This window comes from Gobius niger (assembly GCF_951799975.1).
Source record: "Gobius niger genome assembly, chromosome: 1".
NCBI lineage: Eukaryota > Metazoa > Chordata > Actinopteri > Gobiiformes > Gobiidae > Gobius > Gobius niger.
In genome coordinates, this window is record NC_136852.1 from 35,364,139 (window position 1) to 35,385,344 (window position 21,206).

Here is a 21,206-nt window from a genome sequence, read left to right on the forward strand (position 1 = left end):
GTCTTCATCCTTTGGACCGTATTTTTGGAACACTTTTGCATTTGTCCAGTGTTCTCACCACTAGAGGCATCATGAGGAGCATCTACAACCCACAGAAGCTGCTCAGGGAGTGATGCTCATCCAAAATGGCACGTCCATTCGTGCTGTGGCAAGAAGGTTTGCTGTGTCTCCCAGCGCAGTGTCCAGAGCATGGAGGAGATACCAGGAGACAGGCCAGTACACCAGGAGACCTGGGGGGGGGGGGGCCGACCGAGGTCAACAACCCAGCAGCAGGACCGCTATCTGCTCATTTGTGCACGGAGACACAGGAGAAGCACTGCCCGAGCCCGACAAAATGACCTCCAGAGGGCCACAAATGTGCATGTTGGTCCTCAAACGCTCAGAAACCGACTCCATGAGGGGGGTGTGAGGGGGTGTGAGGGGGGTATGAGGGGGGTATGAGGGTGGCATGAGGGGGGTATGAGGGGGGTATGAGGGGGGTATGAGGGGGGTATGAGGGTGGTATGAGGGGTGGTATGAGGGGGGTGTGAGGGGGGTGTGAGGGGGGTATGAGGGGTGGTATGAGGGGGGTATGAGGGAGGGGTATGAGGGGGGTGTGAGGGGGGGTGAGGGGGGTATGAGGGGGGTATGAGGGTGGTATGAGGGGGTATGAGGGGGGTATGAGGGAGGGGTATGAGGGGGGTATGAGGGGGGTGTGAGGGGGTATGAGGGGGGTATGAGGGGGGTATGAGGGGGGTGTGAGGGGGTATGAGGGGGTATGAGGGGGGTATGAGGGGGGTATGAGGGGGGTATGAGGGTGGTATGAGGGAGGGGTATGAGGGGGGTATGAGGGAGGGGTATGAGGGGGGTATGAGGGCGTTGGGCCGGTGCTTACTGCCCAACACCGTGCAGCCCCATTGGCATTTGCCCGAGAACACAGCGATTGGCAGATTGGCCAATGGTGCCCTGTGCTCTTCACGGATGAGAGCAGGTTCACCCTGAGCACATGTGACAGACGTGACAGAGTCTGGAGACGCCCTGGAGAACGTTCTGCTGCTGCAACATCATCCAGCATGACCGGTTTGGTGGTGGGTCAGTGATGGTCTGGGGAGGCATTTCATTGGAGGCCGCACAGCCCTCCATGTGCGAGCCAGAGGTTCCCTGACTGGCATTGGGGACCGGGATGAGATCCTCAGACCTATTGTAAGACCATATGCTGGTGCTGTGGGCCCTGGGTTCCTTCTGATGCCTGATAATGCCAGGCCACATGTGGCAAGAGTGTGTCAGCAGGTCCTGCATGATGAAGGTATTGATGTTCTGGACTGGCCTGCCCGTTCCCCAGACTTAAATCCAATAGAGCACATCTGGGACATCATGTCTCGGTCCATCCATCAACGCCACGTGGCACCACAGACTGTCCAGGAGCTGACTGATGCTCTAATCCAGGTCTGGGAGGAGATCCCTCAGGAGGACATCCGTGGTCTCATCAGGAGCATGCCCAGGCGCTGTAGGGAGTGCATTCAGGCACGTGGAGGCCACACACACGACTGAGGATGATACAGACTCGTTTGGAGGAATTTCTACAGAATTTGGATCAACCAGTGACCTGAGTTGTCACTTTGATTTTGACTATAATTTTGGATCCAGACCTCCAGGGGCTGAGAATTTGATTTCCATTTATCATTCTTATGCTATTTTGTTCTCAACAAATTGCCCTACACTATGAATAAAGATTTTTATCCGAAAAATCGAATGGATTGACATCTAGGATGTGTTTTTTGAGTGTGCCCTAAGTTTTTGTGAGCAGCGTATATCCTTTTCCCACTGGGCGGCACATCTCATAATCATCATCAGCATTACTTGTCATCTGAGGAAAAGGAAATATGGGGATTACATGGTGTGCAAGAGACACTATATATGTCACTATACACTATATACCAAAAGGGGTTGGTGTTCACACGGGCCCTAAAATGTGACCTAGAGTTAGGTGTTCATAATAAGGACTGGTTCCACGAAGGGCCCTAAAATGTGACCCAAAAGGGACGATGACCTGAACCGAGCACATTTTCTATCCAAAAGCTTCTGGAAAAAAAGTGTGACAATAGCAACAAAACTGAGACGAAAACAAGGATAAAAATGTGAAAAAAATGAGAAAGATTTTACAAAAAATGGACAAAAAAATGGCAAAAATGGACAAAAAAGTGACAAAAAAGTCACGAAAATTTGACAATAATGAGACGACTGCCCAACAAAAAAAGTGATGGAAAAAAATCTGATGATGTGAGGAAAAAGATCAATTTAGTTTTGTAGGTCTTAGCTTTCAAATGAGGTGTTACACTGGCCTACAGGATTTGGGTAAAGCTGAACTAGAGAAAATGCTCTCAGTTCAGGCGGGAGGTAACTCAAAGAAAATGCTACATTTGATCATTTTGAAAGAAAACCCTTGTTGATGTCAACAACTTTTGCAATAAAAGTTGGGAAACCGAGAAAGTTGATGCTGCAACACTCAAATTTGACGCTGGTGGCCAAAAAGTGTACTGCATCCAAATTTAACAATAGGTGTGTTTAAGATGAGCAAGGCGGCTGCAGGCCGGTCAGATTCGTGTCCAAGATGGCCCCGCCTCACTCTGACGCCACCTGTGCGACGGTGCCCGAATTCTCGTGAGACCGAGGCGGCTGGAGCGCCTTGGGTCGGCGAGCGAAGCTGCTTTTCTCCGCCTCGCTCGGCTGGCTGAACTACAAAGGCCAAAGGGATTGTGGGAAATGAAGTGCTGTAAACACGTACGCTGACAGAGGACTGACAGATGATTGGATATGAGTTGTGTTTAGATCGGAAACGTGTTGCCCTGACGCTCCGCAGCTCCTGCCTCATCTTTTCCTCGTCACAGATCTACTTTGATCTGCAGAAGTGCTTCAGAGTCTTCATATTTGACAGAAAGTGCCAGTGTGTTCAACATATGGCCTACATTTAAATAAGCATAAGTTTATTATTCTAATCCTAAACTGTAAGTGGAGAGTCTATTATTTTAGCTGTATGATGGGGCTTCTGTCTGGTGTGTGGGAGAAGCACAAATGTGTTCACAAACTTTTAAAATAGTTTTATTCCCAAACTCTTTCTAACAAACGCGAGACGCTGCGTGACCTGAGGCTCCTCTCTGTTCTCGGGGCTGAGATGTGTCTGCCTTGATTAGAGGCGCCTTTCTCCGCCCTCTGACGCCACCGCCTGGTCTCGTCTGGAATCGAGGCGAGGCCACTTCATCTTAAACACACCTAATGAGAATGAAGGGGAGAGAATTGGTATTAACCAGATGCTGTGCAAAAGTAGGTCACCCTCTGGGGGGCCAACGGAATTGTTCCGGCGGGCCAAATTTGGCCCGCGGGCCCCACTTTGGCCACCCCTGCCCTACACAGATTTTGCTCTTGCATCTTAATCTGCGACACCTATATGCATGTTTTGTCCACCATCTCTGGAAGATGGATGATAGAGTCTAAGTGGCTGGTGTTTCCACTTTTGATGTGGGGGTGTGCAGATATTTTTTTCTATCTTTGTACATATTTTCTCCATCAAATAGAACAAAATAACTACCAACGACCACGCCAGAGGACATTTGTTAAACGCATCAATACTATGGTAAAATACAGTTAAAAATAAGTCCAACTGTGCATTAATGTGTTGTTAGGACACATCTAAATTATGCATTAACAACATTGCCATCCAAAATTCGCTCGATGAAATTTTTATGCATTTACTTTTATTCTTCCATAAAATGTCCTCGCATTGATGCAGTAAATGTACTGCATCAAAGTAAAATGTTGGCCCTCGAGGGCCAACATTTTACTTGTTGAAAAAAAAAGAAAGTTACCAAAGCCCCACCCCTTCACATTTGGTACCATTGAAAAGCTGCAAATGTCCTCTGTAGATGCCAAAAGGAGTTCATTCAGTAGTATGTATTGGTTGGGAGATACTCAGGTTTAGAAATGTCCAATACAGAGGACAAATTTGCATTGCTGGTAGTCGGGAGGACAGAGAAGGGCTTTCCTAGCCCAATGTATGTGCCATATTTTGCGCATATTGGCATATTCAGTGTAGGGTTGCCTTGTGTACGAAATGCGCGATATAAATAAAGTTGCCTTGCCTTGCCTACGATAGTTTGTGCTGAAATACGATAGTTTGGAAAGCGTTGCACGATATAATGGTTCTGAGACTCTGGCAACCCTCATCCGCTGTCACTCTTTGTGTTGGCGTCACAGCGCGTCACTGCCCGTGCCTCATCCTACTGCCGCTGCACCTTTCACCGGGAGCCGCGAAGGGCATCGGGGGAACCGGCCTCACGGAGCACCGCAACCCGCCTTCTCCAGGTCAGTCCGCTGGCCCCGGAGCTCTACACTCCGGGGGGGCTCTCACCGCTGTCCGCCTTAGGGCGTTTAAATCCGACCGCCAGCGCGAGGGTTTCAGGCCAGTGTTGAGGAATGTTTGGGTTAGCATGCTAAGCTAAACCGCGCCACTGCTAACTTTATCCGGAGTTTGAATGTTTTGACGCATTTACGAGGAGATTACAACAAAGGCAAACAACATATATTTTCCGTAATTGCGTATGTAGCTACCTTACGTCTTATATGTTATTAACACGCCTGCGGCTCAAGCCTTGAAGCTAGACTGCTAATAGCATTTGTATAATAGAAACTAGTTCTATCCTCTGCAAGCAAACCGGCTAATTACATAACTAGTCCCGGCCGCGTTTTTTGTACACATTCATAACCCGTGACATGAGGGGTAAATGTGTGGTTTGGGGAGTTTAAAGGGTTTGAATTCCGTGTTTTGTTTAATGTGTGAGGTGTAATTTTCGGGAACTCATGACTGGTGTGGCTGGAAAGGACATGGTGATCGACGACGCGTGTGACCAATGGCGCGGCGGGATTTCTGCGCGCAGCCAATCAGAAGGCGCGGGGGGTGGGGATTAGCGGGGCAGCGCAGGGGGAATGTTGTGGAAGGTCAAAACACGAGAAGTAGAGCTGGTACAGGGCCAAGAATAGACTCCAGAGCAGAAGAGTTGGAGCTGCTTTACTGTGCGTACAATTGTATGAGGTAAACTTTGGATAAAACCCCAACCTTTGAGACCTGTTATAGTCCCAGTTATAGCCTGCAATTCGTCTAGAATAGTTACAGATCTCGGGATTATTCCGTTATGTTGATGATGAAGTGCAGCAGTTATTTTTTTACATAAAGGCATTTATTTGAACTACAGTGTTTAAATGTACTTATGATATGTTAGAGTTATTCTTCCTCAGCTCTATATTATTGTTTTCTGCTCATGTTGGTCTATGCACAATGTTTACTAGTTCCTAGCAACAAGCAGAGCTTCTATAACTTTACCTTTTGTATATCAGTGAGAAGTTGAAAAGAACAGTTGTGCCGGTCATAATTTTTACCCAATGCATTGAAGATTGGTGTTAGTTTTGTAGAGGTTATTCTCAGACTGAAATGCTTTAGGGTCAGAATAAAAAGCTAAAAGGGCAGCAAGTGGCTCCTGGGCTTAAGTTTTGCCCGTGGATATAGTCCATTATATAACATTAACTCAAGCTTGTTTGACTTCGTCCATGTTTAGAAACTTGACATTAGAAACTATTGCATAAAATAGTGAACTCCTATAAATAATAATAAGTAATGGATTCAAATATATTTAATTTAAAGAGTCACTAAACCCTCTTCCAGAGCCTCAGCCTCAGAGCCTCAGATTTGAAAAACTCAACAGAAAGGAGCGTTGCCTGGAGGACTAAGGGGCACGCGGGAGGGGTGAGGGGTGGGAGGGGCCTGGGTCTGTGATTGACAGGCTTGAGGCTTCTGACCTCGACGCTGCACCTGCAGCGCTCCTCGTAAACAAAGTCCGAGCATGGAGAATACTAAAAAGTAATGCTAACAACATTCCTGGGCTAAATTCAGCTATCTAATCGAACAATAAAAGCAACTACTAAAACTACAATATTCAACAACAACAACGCTATTAACACATTATCTCTAATACAAAAAGCTATGCTAAAAAAATCGACCTAAATGCTATAACTAGGCTGTCAGGCTTCACCGCTGACACGTCAGGCTTCACCGCTGACACGTCAGGCTTCACGCCTGCGCAAATGGTGGGGCCAAATTCAAAATTCAGATGTAGTACATTCTTGGGCTGCTCGATTATTGAAAAAATAATAATCACGATTATTTATGTCATAATTGAAATCACGATTATTCAAACGATTATTTGTTGCCTTTAAAAAAAGTGTTTTATTTATTAATGAAAAAAACTATGCTGAATATTTTCTGTTTTCTGAACAGTCATAAAAGTACAAATGATTTCAAGTTTGCCTCGATTAAAGAGCGGTCTCTGTTTCACACCTGCCCCCTGCTGGCCAGCCCTCACACCTGCGCAAGTAAACTGAGCAGCGCGGCCTGATGACATCATCACACAGCGCTGTTTGTTTTTATGTCAGGCAAAAGCATGAGCCAGGGCACGTGAAATGCGAAGGGAAAATAATCCCAGCACCATGAAATAATGCAAGTCTGCTTGGCAATTTTTTTTCTCGATTATGCTAATTTTGTAATCGTTTAGTGTAATAATCAAAATCGTAATTGAATTTCGATGAATTGCACAGCCCTAGTAAATACAGGTCGCCTGCAGATGTCGACTCACTGACGGTTTTAGGCAGAAAGTTGATCTTTCAACTAATTTGCACGTAAGTGCCAAAATTATGACCAGGATATGTGGACAACACTATTGGACACTCATTTATACCGTTTATCAGCAAAAAAAAGTGGATTTGAGGGTGAGTTTATCTTTAATGATCCAAATAGATAAGCAGTGGTAAAACCCTTTTGAAAATGAGTGTAGATGGATTTATGTTATATCTTTTAAAGCTGTTATGAGATGAGACAAAATGATAGTACACTGAGACACAACAGGAAGAATACAACATGTCTTTGATGAAAACAAAAGTACTTCACAAATAATTAAACATGTAAGGTGGAAAATGTTTTGTCCTCGGGCTCATCCTTTTGCCAAAACAAACAACTAAATCTAGTTTAAACCTGTTAATCTATTGGGTGTGGTTCTGTTGTTGCACACTCATGTTGATGATGAGTGGGTTAAGTGTTTCTCTGGAGAAAATGTGTGAAAGTAGGCTCTAAAATCACATTTCCATTTCACAATAGCTGTCCCTGAGTTTGTAGTGCATGTTCTGTGGTTAAGTTACTGTCACCAAAGACAACGTTGTGTCTTTGGTTCCTGTTTCAGCTGAGATTTTCTAAACTTCAACAACATTGTTACTTAAAACAGTTTATCCGCGTTATCTGACCTCTCACTGACCTACAACGACCTCCATCAAGAAGTCTCCAGAACAGAAATGCTTTTCATTGGTGAATGCACCACAAACTGTTCACACAGTGAAATTTGTGCTGAAACTCTCCTTAAGGTTATTGTTAATCAACATTACTTCACTCACAGCAGAAGCAGAGATCCCTGAATTCATGTTTTCATGAGAACTGAAATATATATTCACCTTATTCCGGAAGTTTGTGTGGGCGCCGCCATGAATTGCGCCCGCCCCTTTTCTCCTATGTGTTAACATGGGGCTGGAGAAGTCCACATAAAATCAGTCACTACACGAAAACAAAGCCGTTTATCGGCCGCGCAGAGAAACGCTGCAGTGTTGACATGTTGGTGCAAATGAACATTGGCCATTTTACACAAATCAATCGACTAAACATCAGGTTTGAGCAGAGAATAATTTCCCTCGTTCTCCGTTTAAAATGAACGGGCTTCGCGCTCGACCGGAAGTGCCGAGACAACGCAAAAGTGGGCGGGCCGGAATAAGGTGAATATGAAGATTAGGGGCCACTGTTTGGTGTGAAAACGTGCAGAAAGGTTGTTCTTGAATGTCATTAAATATATCAAATTAAATGATTTTTACATTTACAGACTGGATGTCACTTGTGTAAAAACTACACATCCACATCAGTGTTTTCAAAACTAGACTCAAGAAGAAAATCACATTTTTGAAGAATGTTGTGGTGAAGTAGTTTGTGTTCAAAATGGCATCTCAATCAGGACACTTGGCACAAAACCACGATTAAACTTGAAGCAGTGAAAAGTGTGAATAAAAAGCAGTGATTTACACAAACATCAGTCAAACAAAAACAAGATTACTCTGGTTAAAAAATGTTTCTTTCATGTTGTTCTACTTGGTGACATTCTTCTGTATCCACAGATCGAGGACAGTGGACTTCAGTGGACTCTCACTTCCTGTTGGATACTTGCAGTTGGACGTGTCACTTCCTGTGTGGACTAACCCGGACTCTGTGGTTTGGGTCTGTGGACCGGGACTATGCACCGCTTAAGGACTTGTGCAGCGCGTCTGCGGCCGCTCACGGCGGCACAGACCGCTCAGACTGCCGGCCCCCAGCGGCCAATCACAGCCCAGTGTCCGGGCGGAACAAGGACGTTTCAGCCAATCAGGTGCTACTCTGCGCCGGTGGCCTCAGAGCCTTTTCTCAACGGCACCAGCTCAAACTATGTGGAGGAAATGTACTTCGCCTGGTTGGAGGATCCAAAGAGCGTCCACAAGGTATTACTGCGACTACTACTACTACTGTACTGATACCGATATGAAGGGGTTGGCATGGCAGATGGCCGATTCCAAATTCCAAACGGTGTACTAACTTTTTCCTCCCACTGTAGTTTCATTTGATGTTGTTTTTTTAAATCTTTAAACATTTATTATTATAAGGTTTCAATCTGCATTAACCGGCCCGAGCGAAGCCCCACAGGTTTCTCCTAAACGCACTTGTGGTACCCCGCCTAAACGATCCGGTTAGGCCTGTCACGATGAAACAAAACTACAGTTAGATATATTGAGTCAGGAAATCGTGATAAACAGTATTATTTTGAAGAACGTATAATGCCACAGAAACTAAAGCTGAAAAATGACAGTAAAGCTTTGTTTGAAAAGGACTTATATCCCACAATAAATATAAAGTACAATGAGACACAACTTACATTTGGTATAAAATAAAGTATTGCATTAAAAAAATGCAAATAAATGAAGTGATGATCAATACTGAGCCCAAAAAAGTGTTATTTATCTGTTATTTATTGAACAATAAGTCGATGTAGTCTCTAGATCTAGTGTCACGTAGAGAGGCCTTTGAGACTTTATTCTGAATGTAGGGCCACAGTGAGAGCGTCCCTGAGGCCAGAGCCGTGTCCTTCTGCAGCGGCTAATAACAGGGAAGTCACGGGATTACGCAACACACACCTGTCGCAACAAACACGCTACACACCTGTCACACACGACCCATGAGCACACAGCCTCTGCCCCGTCTGATCCTACGCCTAAACTTGCACACAAACCTGCTCTTATGCACTTGGGCACAGAACCCGGACTTAGAAACAGCTGCATAAACTCGAATGACACACAATGAACATGATGCAGGACTCTAGATCAGACTTCATAAAATCAGTAGCACATGGTCATGTAACGGCCTTTTAATTGTGAAAGGGCTGTTTCTGCAGAAAGTACAGTCTGTCTCAGACTTTGGGACGTGGGTCATGTGACTGGTTATTTTTAGACTGGGGGACATTTGAGTCAGAGCTTGAGAACAATGTTTAAAAGTTCTTCTGTCTGTTCTCTGCTCATGGTGCCTTCATGTGGTCTCGTAATTGCCACTTGTTGAATAGAAAATTGCACATGAACGCCTAATCTTGTATTATCTTTCAATATTACTTTGATACTTGAGTTTCAGAGATAACATAACTTTTTACAGAAAAAAGAGAAGCAATACTGTTTTCATTGCCTGGCCTGCCAAACGACATGCTTTTCAAAGACATGTAGTCTGGTGTGAGCGTGATCTCAGCGATTTCCCGATATGCGGGATTGACAGACGAGCAAGCTGCAGGAAGCCTTTTCATTAAACTTTAATGTCTGCCAATGGAACGCTGTGTCTAATTTAAAACAGACGATAGAGCAGAAGAAAACAGTGTTTCATTAGCTGTGCACGCCATCTTTAATGTTGTGTAAGAGTGCGCTGACGGCTTCCATCTCTTGGTATGATGAACTCCCGCCTCTCGGTCTGTGATTGGTCTGATAGGCCAAATGCTTGGTTCTGCTACCGATACCGATTCTGAATGTTGGATCGGAACATCCCTAGTGTCTGGGGGCATGTCTTCATATCTCCTGCAGGGCACTGCGCTCTTCCAGGATGTCCCTCAGACACATACAATATCTAGACAGAGCTTCTGCAGCTGCAGACCCCCAGCTTTGGGATGGTCTGCCTTCTGGATTTACTGGACAAACTGTTTTAAATCCCTGTTTAAAGGAACAGGCCACCGTTTTTCCATACCGAGATATGTTCTTACCATAGCTTAGACGAGTTGAGGCGTACCTGTCTGGTCTTTGTGCGTGAGCTCAGTCACGCCAAAGTAGTTTGTCAAGGCAAGAGTTTGTGAAGTTTGACAAAGACGCGCGTATGTGTCGAAACGGGTTGGCTGTCCAGATGTTACAATCAAGGACTTTTAACTTTTGTATACGGAATGCCTCAGAGGCGGCTCGTGTCAAACAGTATTGATATGGTTATTGTTATTATCATTATATTATTACCATTATTATTAGATACAGTATATTGACAGTGTGGATGATATTAGTAGTTGCAACATTGCTGTGGATGATGATGTTGATGATGATGACAATGATAACAAATTATTATTATGTTTCCTAGGGTTGGGCGATGTTCCTTTAATTGGCCGTTGATGATGTTTACAGTGAACCATCGTGATGAACGATGATATCGTCCATTTCTCATTATAAGCATTTTTTAAAGACATTTACATAGCCTATATGTAAGCTGCATATTGCTATGTATGCTAGGAAAATGTGAGATTGCAGGATAAATGGATCTAAACTAAACATGATCTGAACAGAGTCACGGAACACAAATTTTGCAACAGAAATGTGTTAAAACTCGTGCGTAAAGTCTGAGAGGAGAACGACTTATTCAGAGCGTCAACTCCTCAATACCAAGACTCTGATCACACTAATACAAATGTAAATCGGAGCTTGTTATTTTCATTTGCTCAATTTTAACATAATGTTTAAGAAACAGTGGGTGAACGGGACAATATTCAGAAGGCGCAACCTTAGGCAAGGCAACTTTATTTATACCGCGCATTTCGTACACAAGGCAACTCAATGCGCCTTACAAAAGAAAAATGTTTATATCCTCATTTGTTTTTAATACACGCACGCACACACACACGCGCGCACAGCCGCACACATGCACACTTCCGCCCAGTACGCCTACCAATACAGCCTAAATTCTAAGTTTTCTGGTTCAATGTCACTTGAGATCTGTTGTCTGCTTTTTGTAATGTCTCTCTTGTCTGTTTTTTTTCTTTGTAATTGTTGTATAATTCACTTTCTTTTTTTTACATTTTTGACATGTGTGTCATCATAACTAACCGCTAAACTGAAGGCTCCACAAACACAAACTTGGTGAATCATAAAAAATGTCAAAAATGCCTCCTCTCCCTTCATAGAGGAAACCTCAGCTCATTCATATGTAGTTCTAAATCAGGGGTGGCCAACCCGCGGCTCTCGAGCCGCATGCGGCTCTTGGCCAATCAGAGTGCGGCTCTTTGCATGATTGGAGATGTTTAATACAATGCGGCTCTTTGCAAAATAATTGGTAAATATTTCCCATAAACTGTAACAGTCTTTGACCAAAAATCGTGCTACAGACCCTGTTTCCATCTCTACATGAATGAGAGTCTGTATCTCTCTCCTTTTCGAGACGGCGTGTAAAAGGTGCCCGTGCAGCCTCACTCAAAGCGGGATGTAGGTTGAACAACAGGCAGGCAGATCGTGGCACTAGGATTAACTTCTGTGCTTTTCAGATTTCTGATCAGCTACTCTTTATTTGATGTAATTTGGCCTCATATTCACAGAAAAAGATCAAAATTAGGAAATGGAAAAAAGCGGAGCTCTTATGTAGCATATGATGCGAAGCGCGACATCGTAACGCGGAAATACGCAAAGTCATGACTTTTCTTTCACATGTGACAGTAACTGTAACAGATGCAACTTAAAACAGACTCTCGGTCGTCCAGAGGCTCCTGGTTAAAGTTCATGAACTTTATGCAGCCTAGAGTGCGTTCTCTGCACAGTCCAGTCAGGACGAAGCTGCAGGCACAGAGCGCACAGGCCAGGGGCGAATCAGAGAAGGGGGCTCAGTGGGCAGGGCCCCACATACAAACACACCCCAGCATTAAAAAATAAAATAAAAATAATAATAATCTAATTCTGTCTCAGTCAGAGCTGAAAGCACAAAATGTCATTTAATATACATGTATTTCAATCTTGTTGAGGAGTAAAACCATTCAATCTAACACAATTATTAAAAAAAAGAAAGAAAAAGGCATAAAGTTATAGTTTATTGTGATTAAATAAAACTGTCACATTCTATTTAATCACAATAAACTACCGCCCCGGAATCTCGCTAATGGTCGGTGCCTTTGTGGCTCTTCACAGGATCAAGGTTGAAAATTTCGGCTCTTGGTCTCTGACTGGTTGGCCACCCCTGTTCTAAATCATTATTTGGTGTCTTGTCTCATTTTCATACCTTCTTCCCCTGTTCCAGTCGTGGGACGTGTTTTTCCGTAATGCGAACGCCGGAGCGCCCCCTGGTGCCGCGTACCAGTCTCCTCTGGGCCTGAGCCCGGCTCTGCTCTCGCCGCTCAGCTCCGCCATGTCGGCTCAGCCCAACGTGGAGAAACTGGTGGAGGACCATCTGGCCGTGCAGTCGCTCATCAGGGCCTACCAGGTACGGAAACAAACCGTAAATTAGCACATCGCATAGGACAGCCTTGTAAACACATTTTGTTATAGAGACATTTAATTGACTCTGTATGATTTTGGAATCGAGGTACAGTAGCTCCACAGTCTGGACAGTGACTTCCTGTATTGGTCCAGAAGACGTGGGATCCTCTAGAAACCGAACAATTCAGTGTGATACATGGCTCACAATATGCATAACCTACGATATCACAATTTTTGAAGAAACATGCCACACACTGTCAAATATATTTTTGAATAGGGTTGTAACAATGCACCATAATCTGACGATATGTACCGTATGAAAGTGACGGTGCAACCTTCAGTCTCTATGGCAGATGTCATGCCTGTGCGCACATCCAAACAGGGCGCATGGGTGACATCATCGCTTACCGCTAAACTGAAGGCTGTAGCCACTCCAGACATGCAAAGTTACATCCTCCAAAAACACATGAAATCTGCGTGGCTTTGAAAAGGTTTCTCCCGAGTCCTGCTGATGACCAGGCTGCGGTAAATTGATCCAGTGCAGCAAGACAAATGTGTAGGATCCCATCTTGGTCATAATCCGCCTTATACTGAAAGCTGAATCCATAAAAGCGAAACTGAAACTTGTCACTTAACAAGCACATGGCCTACACTGTGCTGCTTTTTTTCTTTTCTTTTCCTTTTTTACTTAAGAGTAATAGGGTTTATAGAGCACATTTTATTATAAAGCAGCTTCGAAGAATTAGAAAGCATTGCCATTTTTTTCAGAGACTTTAAATACGGCATAATGATGAACATTTAGGCTTTTTTTTATTTACAAATGTTACGAAATGAAATATGTCTGAGTAGTTTTGCATTTGTGGCATTACAAATATAGTAATTAAGTATTAAAATGGCATTAAAAAGCTTTACATTTCAGTCAGTCAGTGGCAGATCTCTTCATTCACATTCAAATACACAATCAACTACAGTCCTGTTTCTTTTTGTTGCCAGTTTATTTGTTTGGAATGAAGTATGTTTTTTTTGTGTTTGTGTGACTTCTGACCCTCCCTCCTAATCAGGCAGCCTTATCAGCTCACCTGTGGGCAGTTTGTATGTGTCAGTAGTTGGGGAGGAGAGGAGACACTGTTGAGTAACCAAACTAAATGAAAGAAAACCCAATTTGTGGTCAACCACTTAAAATAAATATTGTTTGAACGGCATACTGGAGCTCCTCGAGTGGTTTGTGGGCTATATTTGAGTTACAACCTCCTCTACAAAAATGAACAAAGACTGGCCACCACACTTTTCCTTTTCTACTTTAAACAGACATTTCAACACAAACCATGAGGCTCATCATGGCTGGATCGACAGCTGTCTTCCACGAGATGCAACATTGGCCTGTGGAAAATTTCATTAGGGGGGTTTCCATTTCCAGCAGCCATATTGTGTGGCAATCGACTATGTTTACGTACGGCTCGCATGCATATAAGATTGCGTCTTCTCGGGCGTAGTATAGTCGCCAGTGTGTTTTTTCATTGACAAGAAGCCATGTGATCGATGGGTACGCTATAAAAGGCTTACAATTAAAGGGACTCTATTGTGCTATTTTAGCCATTCAGAAGTAAACCATAGGCATTTCTACCTCTACCACTATGTAATACTCATTTTTGTGAGAAATTTAAGTGTTTTACCAACACAAGACCCTTGGATTCAGTTAACTCCGCCCCTCTCCCTGAATTGATGCCGCCCATCCAACATTACCAGTAGTAGAACATTAATATTGTAGCAATAAGTGAAGTTTCTTCACAATGCAGTTATAAGTAGTTGACATGTGCAACACAGCTTTGTTTTTTGACTTACTCACCGCTCTGGGAAAAGGGGCTTTTGTTCACTCTGCTCCTTCTACATGGAGCAAAAAAAAAAGCTTTGCGTCGGGGTCCGGTTCGCCCTGTCGGTGCTTATTTTCCCGATAATGACCAGCGTTCTATACATTATCCCGCTTATTATACGGCCATTTGCCAACTAAACACACACAACATAAACTTCGTACACTTTTATGATGGTCGAAAGGTTATTTAATGACTTCCGCGACAAATAGTTCCCAAAAGTTTGCGCGTTGCTCGGCAACGTTTTCCTAGGCTAGAAGCAGAAAGGCTAGTAGCTAGCCTAGCTACTTAGCTGAAGGTGCAGTTGGAGGAATGTGGTGAATCTCTGGGTAAGTTGAAAGTCAGACTCACGCTAACTTCACGAGCGATTCCCCCAACTTCTCTCGCAGTGACGGGACAGATAGTGTCGCTACTACGTACGCGCGGAGTGATATGAAAGCACCAACTCCGTTGCCATTGGCAGCGTCATTATTTTTCTCAGAGGTCCTTTATCAGAAAATAATGACCGGTAGAACGTTGGGAAATCCCATTCAAATCAACGGAGCTTCTACTTTCGTTGTGAAGAGCCGGATAATAACTGAATTTATTCCATACTTTTAAATCCAGATTGAGAGCCCTTGAAACGACTCTTATAATTGTAACGGTTTTTCATAATGTGTGAGTAATTTTACTTTGAGATTTGTAATTTACTTTGTAATTGTGACTCCTTTGCTGCCTCTTGGCCAGGACTCCCTTGAAAAAGTTTTATTTTTTTAAATCTATTTATTTTTGTCTCAGTGGGACTTTCCTGGTTAAATAAAAATAAATCAAAAATAAGTTCATTTAATTATATCATATCGTCATATTGTTATACATTCTGACAAATATTGTGATACATGTTTAGGTCCATATCGCCCAACCCTACTGCACAGTAGGTTAAAAGTAACAATGTTAAAACGCTGCCACGCCCCATGAGTTGTAGTGTATTTGTGCCAAACGACCACTCACCGGTAAAGAATGAAGAAACAGCCTTGAGTTAAATCCAGTACAAACATATGAAGCCAGCAGCAGATTCAATAATCCAATGTGCAGCATTTTTTTCTTTTGGCAACGTTATGCAGTTATCATGAATAAGGATGAGTCCAAAAAGAACCGTGTGCAGCGGCGTTTGTTTATGTGCTGGTAAAAACGAAAGCAAAATTAGTTGATTGGTTCATTTGTTTTTTACTCGTTTGTGATGATCTATTTTAAAATCAGTCTAAAAGATTTTAGGAATTTTCTGTACGTCCTTCCTGAATTTTAAATTTAGTTAGTCGTTTAGTTGTTGCATCTTGTGGGAGCCACCTTTAACAATCCAGCCTTGAAGATGCTGCTTGTGGCTTTGATTTACAGGTTTTTCAGGTTATTGAACCTATTCATCTATTCATTTTAAGGTGGTGTGTCCAGTTTTGTACTGTTATACTGTTTCCTCCTGTGAGCTGCTGCCTCGTCTCTCTGCATTGTCCATGTCTCGTGTTTATTTCCCCTGTGCATGCCTTTGACTGTGGCGTCGAGCACAGGTCGTGGGGCATCACTCGGCACAGCTCGACCCTCTGGGCATCAGCTGCGTGAACTTTGACGAGACGCCCGTGCGGAGCTTCCAGGACGTGGGTGAGCTCCAGACGCCGTCGCTGTGATTCTGACGCTAACTGTGCTGCACCACCCACCACCTCCCCCATTCCCCGCCGGTCAATCATCTCCATCTGTCAATCACTCTCATGCTGGCTCCTCCCCCCTGCCTTCATTTCTATTCACTGCTGCTCCTTCATCTCTGCTTTCATCTGCTCTCTCTTTGGGGTCTCCCTTCTCTCTTTCCCTACTCCCTCTCTCCCCCCTCTCTCTCTTTCTCCTTCTCCCCTATCTCTCTCCCCCCTGTCTCTCTCCGGTGGGTGGCTGTGTTTTGTGCCCCCTGCCATGTAGATCCGGGGGCATCATGTAGCTCAGCTGGACCCGTTGGGCATCATGGACGCGGATCTGGACTCTTGTGTCCCCACTGACATTATCACCTCCTCCGACAAGCTGGGTAATCATTCCGCCTTAAATCATTCTTCTTTCCACCTTAAACCTCTCTAAAGCTAACTCTGCTCCTGCGACTGATCTCAGATCAGTTATGACGCATTTGTAGAAGGACTGGGGCTTTAAAGACGTGGAAGTGTTAAGTGGTTCTTAAACTCTGCAGCTCCGGTCCTGGTTTCAGTTTAGCCTTTACCAGGACTAAAACTAGGGCCAAATCAGGGCTGAGCAATGTGGATTTTGACACATTTTTATGTAAATGAATATATATGCAATAAATTTGTCAAACTGTCCAACTACATGTTTTTGCTTACATTAACATTATTTTCACTAGCCGCTAATTTCATCCTCATTAGCCTATCATTAATCTTTTTATTTATTTAATGAGAACAAATTGTACTTTTTGACCAGTAATAGTGGCATTAACGTTCACCGTGATGGCATGAAAAGGTATTTTAAAAAGTGTCACATTTTACGAGGCCAAAGCTCGAGCTACCCTGTTCTACTAATTTAGTAAACTTAACATTTAAATGATGTGTTTAAACACATTTTATCACGTTCTTCTGCTTCACATTCCTCCACACAGACAAAGCACAGACCAGTTCCTTTGGCAGTGAATGTAAATGATATGAGGCTCTTTCAAACATGTTTTTAGTCCCTTCTTTTACTTTTGATTTGAGTTTTTGCGAGATTTTGGTCAGTTTTAGTGTCAACTGCTTTTAATTTAGTTTTAATCTAATTTAAGTCACAAAGATATCACTTTAGTAGTAGTTTATTTAGTCATTACTTTCTTTTAAAAACAAAACAAACATTTCCATTATTCAATGCATAGTATGATGGAAATAGTTTAGGCTGAAGTTAATAGTTGTTATGCCTAACTAAAATAATGATAGGCACACAGCGACGTCTGCTGCACCAGTGTTAATTTTGACAACATATTTTAATTTAGTTTTAGTCTTAGTCTTTTGACGAAAATGTAATTCGATTTTAGTCTAGTTTTAGTCAAAAAAAATATCTTCAATTTTAGTCTAACTAAATTTAAGACGAATTGAGTGGACTTTGCATTGATAATATTGATTATAATCATATTTAATGTTGTTCCTCTGCTTCATGGAGCTGCTCCACATGAACAAAGCTCAGAGCTGATCCTTTGGCAGAGAATTTACATGATCTGAGGCTCTTTCAGACGCTCAATAGAAGTTTGGATGATTTTAGTCTCTCCTTTTCATTTTTATTTAGTCTTATTTTAGTCGACTAAAATATCTGGACATTTTAGTCGTAGTTTTAGTCTCATGAGAAACTTTTAATTTAGTTTTAGTCCAATTTTAGTCGTCAAAAATATCACTTTGACTAAAATTAAGACTAAATATTTTAGTCGACGAAATAAACATTGTGCTGCACGAAGACGTGCACAGCAGTTTCATTGTTCTAAGCTGGTTTTCGTTGACACTTCATTATCATGTGAAAGCGGATCAAAAGAGGATGTGACTGCTGCGTTTTCCTGGAGACTATTGCCAGGTAAACAGCCTTTAAACCAGACCAAGCTATGACCAAACAAGGACTCGTCTAATCTGTCTGCTACTCCTAATCTTTTCAAAAGCAGGACCTTCTTTCTCTGATTGGTTAATCCGCCTGTCAATCATAACCACTAGCACTCACTGAGCTCATGCCAGGCCCGAGGCACGTCTTTGGAAAGCATTGGAAAAGTGCATAGTTTTTCTGGCCAGGCTAGAAATATAAAACAGTAATGTTGACTAAAATGAAATATTTATTTGAAGTGTAGCTGTAATACAGGGCCCTACCACAGTTTGAGAACCACAGCACCAAATGTTTTTAAAGCTGAAACACTGAATTTTAACTTTTTTTGGAATCAAATAAGAGAACCCTTTTGAATGAATCCTGGCACTAATCACAAGCCTCTTCCTTCTACTAAACCCTGACTATTTCCTCTGCAGTTGTTGGTGAAATTGTCTGTTTCAGAGCACACACAGACAGTAGTTTGGCCTTGGACTGTGGCTTTGTTCCAGCTCTGAATGTTATTGAAACAGTTCTGAGCTTAAAACTTTAGCTCTGGTGTTTTCCCGGTTCATGGTTTTGGGTGCGAGGCTGAAGCTGCATGGTTTAAGGCCGTCCACAAACTCACACTTTCTATAACATTATTTGTATTCAGACGCTGGGCTTGTGAAGTCTGGAATGAAAAGCAGGTGTTTTAGAGTTGTGTTTGGGTTACAGGCAGAGCTACGTATTATTCTAACCAACTATGGAAGGTTGGTAAAGGTAAGACCAGACTGACAACTGTAGCTGTGGGGTCTCTGACTTTATTTAACTTTATTTTTCTGATTTTTAACACTGTCAAATGATGGGAACCTGAAAATCAAATACAGAGTTTTCCATTAGCAAAGCAAGTCTTACTCAGCTCGACTCACGGAGCTTTTTTACAACACAGTTTATTAGCACAGTGAAAATGCGTAAGCCAAGTCGATGAGCTCCAAGTCAGAACTAGTGGAAAACTCCCATGAATCTCTTTTGTGGTGGCTTTTTTCCTTTTATTTCAGAGTGTCACAAAGTTTGCCCTGAATTAAAAAACATGAAACTTTTTCTATAAACACAACAGATTCATTTCTCTCAAATATTGTTCACAAATCTATCAATCTGTAATAGTGAGCACCTCTCCACCCCCCTCACAGATGTCTTACGCCTCATTTACACAGAGTACGTTTTGTCCACGGTCCGTTGTTATTTTGTTTATTTTACGAGTTTAACATGCAGTATGGGAGCTTATATACATTTCCTAGATTATAACTTCATTTTTTTAGGCAATGCTTTGAGTTAACGGGTTTATCTGCGCCTCAAGAAACATCACGGAGCTGCAGTTGGTCTGTCTGTGTCCTCCTCCTCTCTCATCATCCGCTCAGGTCCTCTTCTTTCCCCCTCAGTCTTCTGCTTCTCTGTTATCCTCTGTCCTCCTCTCCTTGTCTCTGTTCTCCTCAGATCATCCCCATCCTCATATCTGACGTCTGAAGCAAACGTGCCCTCAGTCCCCGGAGTTTCAGATCATAGCGAGTCCGTGTAAGAGAAAAAGAAAAGCGGGCCATGCAGTGGGTCTCGACACAGTCACGGTGGAGACCCCGCTATAGCTAGCTAGCTTATTTCGGCTAAATAACTTCTGAAGAGACGCGGATTGCGGGCTAAACCTTTTCCAGGAGATGTTATATTGTTCTGAAGTGGTGTTACACTGTTTATTGTCCCACCGAAACACGGAGAAGCAGTTCCGCCTTGACATCACTGTCAAAACTAGGCCATTATCCGGTGTTTTGCCCTTTTGTGGAGCACATTGCTCATTATGCAGGATAAACAAACTACTGAGCAGTAGAAAAAGCCTTTGATGACGCTCCGGTGTCCGTCAAAAGTGGAATCGATGTGTGTTCTTGCCGTAGAGCTGTAGACGGGACGGACACCTGACGGACAGGTGTAAACAACCACATTAGTTTATGTAATTCCTATTCTTATGGTAGACGTACGTAAAGCGGACCGTGGACGTAACGTATCCGGTGTAAATGAGGCGTCAGGCTGTCTAAAATGACACTCAGAAATGTTCAGTTCGGCTTTAATAGGGAATCAGAAAACCAGTCAGTGTCTGGTGCAGATAGGCAACCTGGGACTCTTCAAAAAAACAACATGAAAATTAGTATTGTACTCAAATAGGAGTAAACAGGAACCTGGAGAAAATGTTAGTTCTGTGAATAACTTGGCATAAACGTTTGATTCATGTTTTAGTGGCGACTTAAATTATGAGAAACAAAACATGAAATATTGGGATGCACCGATACATTTTCTAAAACCGATAGGTGTAGGTGTGTTTTATAGATTAGAGCAACTTGCAGCATTTTGCTTGTTTTTGCTGTTGCTAAATTTCACTGCATATGAACATTGTGTATTTTGTATTTTTTGCATTTACTTTTCAATTGCTGGGTTATTTTTACAGATGAAGATTTAGGCATAAAGTGGCTTGAGAATCTCCAGCACCATAAGCACAGTTAGAAATATTAGCAGCAGACCCAGTGCTGAGGTCCAATGAAGACATCATTTAGCACCTGATTTAAAAAAGTACAGTTACTTCAAATAGTTACCAAAGTACATTTACTTGAGTAAATATAACTGAGTACTACCCACCTCTGGTATTATTATACAAATATAAGACAGACACAAATTGGCTTGCATATTTCACTGTTTAATTTAGGCCTACACATGCACAGACTGCACTTGTTGTAACAGGACAACTTTAACAAAAAATTCTTTTACTTTTTTCTTTTTACTTTTAGTTTGTGACCCGTATTATATTTTGGGGCTTAAAACTTCTTTTCTTTGGCGAAAGCAGGGGCAAAATGGCTCTTTTGATAATGAAAGTTGCAGACCCCTGCAGCTTTACATTCAATTTACTACTATATAGTTTAAAACTGTTAAAATTATGTA

The 21,206-nt window shown here is 42.7% G+C and overlaps 1 protein-coding gene across 4 annotated transcripts in view; it reads left to right on the forward strand.

Moving 5' to 3' along the window:
- Positions 1-4,219: 4,219 nt before the first annotated feature.
- The window catches only part of ogdha (oxoglutarate dehydrogenase a), a 40,273-nt gene continuing 23,286 nt past the window's right edge, over positions 4,220-21,206 (forward strand). For 2 of the 4 annotated variants that reach the window (XM_079563497.1, XM_079563496.1), the window contains exons 1-4: positions 4,220-4,338; positions 8,233-8,589; positions 12,656-12,838; positions 16,241-16,331. In XM_079563497.1, the coding sequence (XP_079419623.1) occupies positions 8,350-8,589; positions 12,656-12,838; positions 16,241-16,331 (514 nt within the window). In that variant the 5' untranslated portion in view covers positions 4,220-4,338; positions 8,233-8,349. Of the gene's footprint in view, positions 4,339-8,232; positions 8,590-12,655; positions 12,839-16,240; positions 16,332-16,640; positions 16,744-21,206 lie in introns of all 4 variants that reach the window. The other 2 variants (XM_079563494.1, XM_079563495.1) reach the window with 1 other exon arrangement.